General features: G+C 45.7%; 1 protein-coding gene across 1 annotated transcript; it reads left to right on the forward strand.

Annotated features, from left to right (window-relative positions):
* Positions 1 to 609: 609 nt before the first annotated feature.
* On the forward strand, positions 610 to 1,860 carry htr1ab (5-hydroxytryptamine (serotonin) receptor 1A b; the record flags this gene model as incomplete). Its single annotated transcript, XM_079256387.1, has 1 exon — positions 610 to 1,860. One exon carries the CDS (start codon positions 610 to 612, stop codon positions 1,858 to 1,860), a length of 1,251 nt encoding a protein of 416 aa, XP_079112513.1.
* Positions 1,861 to 6,543: the final 4,683 nt, after the last annotated feature.

Below are 6,543 nucleotides of genomic sequence, written 5' to 3' on the forward strand. Positions count from 1 at the left end.
TGTCGTGGCAGCAGGCTACCGCTAGGTGGCAGTGTCGCTGCCGTGAAGCCGCGAGGTCATGCACGGACCTGACCAGGGTGCTGAAACTCTTACTAGCTAATAAAACTAAAGGAAAATGTACAAACTTTTCTTTGATTCAGCCCTCAGCTAAAACATTCCCTTTGATTTGTGACAAATAAAATGAAAAAGAAAAACTTTCAACAGCAAACCTCCAATATGTTTCCATTTAAACTATAATAAACAAAATAATTCATACAGATTAAAGCCCAAACTCATCACTAGGCTTGCAAATTAAAGAATAACCCAAAGAATAAGATCAAAATTAGTATTTGTCTCGGTGCCACATCTTTGTTGCTTGAGCTGCAGATTAAACAGTCAAGACCAACGCAGCCATCACTCTTTAACAACATCACAGACAAATGACGCATTTTCCATCACTGGTATAAATACACACCATCATTCTCCGTCAGCAGCCGAGACTTACAGTTCAGAGCTTCTCTGCACCTCTCAGCAGCCCCGCTATGCACCTCACAAGGCGGCACCGCGTGATGCGCACCGGGTTCTCCGCGGAATAACCGAATCTCTCTAAATCCAAAAAGTTAACCAAAGATGGAACCAGTGAACAACACGACAGCCTGGCCAGAGTTTGACAACGCAACCATCAACCCCCTTACATCCGAGGACGAGGAGGTGAAGCTGAGCTACCAGGTGGTCACATCGTTCCTGCTCGGCGCGCTCATCCTGTGCGCAATCTTTGGCAACGCGTGCGTGGTCGCAGCCATCGCGCTGGAGCGCTCTCTTCAGAACGTGGCCAACTTCCTGATCGGTTCTCTGGCCGTCACCGACCTGATGGTGTCGGTGCTGGTGCTCCCCATGGCCGCGCTTTACCAGGTCTTGAACAGATGGACTCTTGGAGAGGTTCCGTGCGACATCTTCATCTCACTGGATGTGCTGTGCTGCACGTCCTCCATCCTGCACCTGTGCGCCATCGCCCTGGACAGATACTGGGCGATCACGGAGCCCATAGACTACATGAAAAAGAGGACACCGAGGAGAGCCGCGGTTCTGATCAGTGCCACTTGGCTGGTCGGGTTCTCCATCTCGGTGCCGCCCATGCTGGTCATGCGCTCGCAGCCCAGCAGTATGGCACAGGACAGGGCGAATCCCAAGCAGTGCAAGATCAGGCAAGACCCCTGGTACACAATATACTCCACATTCGGGGCTTTTTACATCCCGTTGATTTTAATGCTGGTTTTATATGGAAGGATATTCAAAGCAGCTCGGTTCCGGATCAGAAGGACTGTGCGTAAAACGGAGAAAAAGAAAGTGTCAGACTCCTGTTTGGCGTTGTCTCCGGCGTTGTTCCACAAACGGCCTCACGGAGAGACGCAAGGGAAGAGCTGGAAGAGGAGCGTGGAGCCCCAGCCGCTGCCGAACGTCAACGGCGCGGTCAAGCACGCGGAGGACGGCGAGTCTCTGGAGATCATCGAGGTCCACAGCAACTCCAAGGGGAACCTGCCGCTGCCCAACACCCCCAGCTCCGCGCCGCCGTTAGAGAGCAAGCACGAGAAAGCGTCCGAGGCGAAGAGGAAGATCGCGCTGGCACGGGAGCGCAAAGCTGTGAAGACTCTGGGAATCATCATGGGAACCTTCATCTTCTGCTGGCTGCCCTTCTTCATCGTGGCCCTCGTCATGCCTTTTTGCCAGGAGTCGTGCTACATGCCTGGCTGGCTGGTGGATGTCATAAACTGGCTGGGCTACTCCAACTCCCTGCTCAACCCCATCATTTACGCGTACTTCAACAAAGACTTCCAGGGAGCTTTCAAGAAAATAATCAAGTGTCATTTCTGTAAACCATAAAAGCTCCATTTTTTCCACCCAGATTTTACATTTTTCTGCACCATCATGAACTCATCGGATAACTGGGGTTTGATCTGAACGCACCAGGGTCAAAGGAAAGCCAGAAACATGTCTGGGTTGAAGAATGATGCTGAATATAAAGAGAGGGCTCATAATCGATTATTGTTGATAATCATCGTTACTATCTCCAGAGATGTCTGTAGGCTATGCATAGATAAAGCTGTGATCGTTGGATTGAAGCTCCATGTTTCCCCATCCTGTTCTGTAAAGTCTAATAAAGAAGTTTCTCAACATTTTTTCTGATGTTTGATTTAAAACTGACTGAACACTTAAAAATCTGGATCAATTCCTAGAACCAGAGTTAAACATAGACCTGATTAATGAAAAGAGGTGCAGATATTCAATAATAGTAATGATACAATAATAATAAGCTGTTAGCAATAAGGATTTTAAAGGTGAAAAGATTCCCTTTTACCAATGTTTATAATTAAGAAATTTGGAGGTTTGGGACTGTAGGAGGGATCGAGAACCTATTATTATTATTATTTTATTTTATTTTATTTTATTTTATTTTATTTTATTTTATTCATTTATTTATTTATTTATTTATTTTAAATAATTCAAAGACAAAATCATATTAATATAAAAGACTTTACAGACTACTGCGCAAACAAGCAGGTGGTATTTATATTTTCTCTTAATTATTACCACTATGTGTGGCATTTAGTTCATTAAAAGACAGTTCTGTTCAGAAGTGGTGATTCTTATCATGACATGTGAGTGAAATCAAATGAAAGGTTGCCTCTGTTGTGTCTCATCACGGCTTACTAACCGCAGCATCCTCAGGTAGTTTTTGTCTTTCTTTGCCTTTTCCCCAAGTCTCCATGAACAGGAAGCTTAAATATCTAAAGTAAAAACAAAAAAGAAAACATAGTCGGAGTAATTTCCAACCCAGGCTGAGTAAACTCTAAAAACTCACATTCAGGTTGATGTTAAAAGAGCAAATATGAGAGTTTGTGTGTTAAAATAGGACTGAGCACCCAGTGTTGAGAGTATGTATAAAAGAGTTTTTTTTTTTGGTTTTTTTTTTCCAGTTTCAGAAAGTGTCGCTGAAGAACTAGACCTTCTGTAGAACTGGACCTTCTGTAGAACTGGACCTTCTGTAGAACTAGACCTTCTGTAGAACTAGACCTGCTGAAGAACTGGACCTGCTGAAGAACTAGACCTTCTGTAGAACTAGACCTTCTGTAGAACTAGACCTGCTGAAGAACTGGACCTGCTGAAGAACTAGACCCTCTGTAGAACTAGACCTGCTGAAGAACAAGACCTTCTGTAGAACTGGACCTTCTGTAGAACTGGACCTTCTGTAGAACTGGACCTTCTGTAGAACTAGACCTTCTGTAGAACTAGACCTGCTGAAGAACTGGACCTGCTGAAGAACTAGACCCTCTGTAGAACTGGACCTTCTGTAGAACTGGACCTTCTGTAGAACTAGACCTGCTGAAGAACTAAACCTTCTGTAGAACTGGACCTTCTGTAGAACTGGACCTTCTGTAGAACTAGACCTTCTGTAGAACTAGACCTGCTGAAGAACTAGACCTTCTGTAGAACTGGACCTTCTGTAGAACTAGACCTGCTGAAGAACTAGACCTGCTGAAGAACAAGACCTTCTGTAGAACTGGACCTTCTGTAGAACTGGACCTTCTGTAGAACTAGACCTTCTGTAGAACTAGACCTGCTGAAGAACTAGACCTTCTGTAGAATTAGACCTGCTGAAGAACTAGACCTTCTGTAGAACTGGACCTTCTGTAGAACTAGACCTGCTGAAGAACTAGACCTGCTGAAGAACAAGACCTTCTGTAGAACTGGACCTTCTGTAGAACTGGACCTTCTGTAGAACTAGACCTTCTGTAGAACTAGACCTGCTGAAGAACTAGACCTTCTGTAGAACTGGACCTTCTGTAGAACTGGACCTTCTGTAGAACTAGACCTGCTGAAGAACTAGACCTTCTGTAGAACTAGACCTACTGAAGAACTAGACCTTCTGTAGAACTAGACCTGCTGAAGAACTAGACCTTCTGTAGAACTGGACCTTCTGTAGAACTGGACCTTCTGTAGAACTAGACCTTCTGTAGAACTAGACCTTCTGTAGAACTGGACCTTCTGTAGAACTAGACCTTCTGTAGAACTAGACCTGCTGAAGAACTAGACCTTCTGTAGAACTAGACCTGCTGAAGAACTAGACCTACTGAAGAACTAGACCTGCTGAAGAACTGGACCTGCTGAAGAACTAGACCTGCTGAAGAACTGGACCTACTGAAGAACTAGACCTGCTGAAGAACTAGACCTGCTGAAGAACTGGACCTTCTGAAGAACTAGACCTACTGAAGAACTAGACCTGCTGAAGAACTGGACCTTCTGTAGAACTAGACCTGCTGAAGAACTAGACCCTCTGTAGAACTGGACCTTCTGTAGAACTGGACCTGCTGAAGAACTAGACCTACTGAAGAACTAGACCTGCTGAAGAACTTGACCTGCTGAAGAACTGGACCTGCTGAAGAACTAGACCTGCTGAAGAACTGGACCTGCTGTAGAACTAGACGTGCTGAAGAACTGGACCTTCTGAAGAACTGGACCTGCTGTAGAACTAGACCTGCTGAAGAACTAGACCTGCTGAAGAACTGGACCTTCTGAAGAACTGGACCTGCTGAAGAACTAGACCTGCTGAAGAACTAGATCTACTGAAGAACTAGACCTGCTGAAGAACTGGACCTTCTGTAGAACTGGACCTTCTGTAGAACTAGACCTGCTGAAGAACTAGACCTGCTGAAGAACTGGACCCGCTGTAGAACTAGACCTGCTGAAGAACTGGACCTTCTGAAGAACTGGACCTGCTGAAGAACTGGACCTGCTGAAGAACTAGACCTACTGAAGAACTAGACCTGCTGAAGAACTGGACCTTCTGTAGAACTAGACCTGCTGAAGAACTAGACCTGCTGAAGAACTGGACCTGCTGAAGAACTAGACCTGCTGAAGAACTAGACCTGCTGAAGAACTGGACCTGCTGAAGAACTGGACCTGCTGAAGAACTGGCCTTACTGAAGAACTACACCTGCTGAAGAACTGGACCTGCTGAAGAACTGGACCTGCTGAAGAACTAGACCTACTGAAGAACTAGACCTGCTGAAGGACTGGACCTGCTGAAGAACTAGACCTGCTGAAGAACTGGACCTGCTGAAGAACTGGACCTGCTGTAGAACTAGACCTGCTGAAGAACTGGACCTACTGAAGAACTAGACCTGCTGAAGAACTGGACCTGCTGAAGAACTGGACCTGCTGTAGAACTAGACCTGCTGAAGAACTGGACCTTCTGAAGAACTGGACCTGCTGAAGAACTAGACTTGCTGAAGAACTGGACCTTCTGAAGAACTAGACCTGCTGAAGAACTAGACCTACTGTAGAATTAGACCTGCTGAAGAACTAGACCTTCTGTAGAACTGGACCTTCTGTAGAACTAGACCTGCTGAAGAACTAGACCTGCTGAAGAACAAGACCTTCTGTAGAACTGGACCTTCTGTAGAACTGGACCTTCTGTAGAACTAGACCTTCTGTAGAACTAGACCTGCTGAAGAACTAGACCTTCTGTAGAACTGGACCTTCTGTAGAACTGGACCTTCTGTAGAACTAGACCTGCTGAAGAACTAGACCTTCTGTAGAACTAGACCTGCTGAAGAACTAGACCTTCTGTAGAACTAGACCTTCTATAGAACTAGACCTTCTGTAGAATTGGACCTTCTGTAGAACTAGACCTTCTGTAGAACTAGACCTGCTGAAGAACTGGACCTGCTGAAGAACTAGACCTGCTGAAGAGCTAGACCTGCTGAAGAACTGGACCTGCTGAAGAACTGGACCTGCGGAAGAACTGGCCTTACTGAAGAACTACACCTGCTGAAGAACTGGACCTGCTGAAGAACTGTACCTGCTGAAGAACTAGACCTACTGAAGAACTAGACCTGCTGAAGGACTGGACCTGCTGAAGAACTAGACCTGCTGAAGAACTGGACCTGCTGAAGAACTGGACCTGCTGTAGAACTAGACCGGCTGAAGAACTGGACCTACTGAAGAACTAGACCTGCTGAAGAACTGGACCTGCTGAAGAACTGGACCTGCTGTAGAACTAGACCTGCTGAAGAACTGGACCTTCTGAAGAACTGGACCCGCTGTAGAACTAGACTTGCTGAAGAACTGGACCTTCTGAAGAACTAGACCTGCTGAAGAACTAGACCTTCTGTAGAATTAGACCTGCTGAAGAACTAGACCTTCTGTAGAACTGGACCTTCTGTAGAACTGGACCTTCTGTAGAACTGGACCTTCTGTAGAACTAGACCTTCTGTAGAACTAGACCTGCTGAAGAACTGGACCTGCTGAAGAACTAGACCCTCTGTAGAACTGGACCTTCTGTAGAACTGGACCTTCTGTAGAACTAGACCTGCTGAAGAACTAGACCTTCTGTAGAACTAGACCTTCTGTAGAACTGGACCTTCTGTAGAACTGGACCTTCTGTAGAACTAGACCTTCTGTAGAACTAGACCTGCTGAAGAACTAGACCTTCTGTAGAACTAGACCTGCTGAAGAACTAGACCTGCTGAAGAACTAGACCTTCTGTAGAACTAGACCTTCTGT

This window comes from Telmatherina bonti (assembly GCF_933228915.1).
Source record: "Telmatherina bonti genome assembly, chromosome: 17".
NCBI classification, from domain to species: Eukaryota; Metazoa; Chordata; class Actinopteri; order Atheriniformes; family Telmatherinidae; genus Telmatherina; species Telmatherina bonti.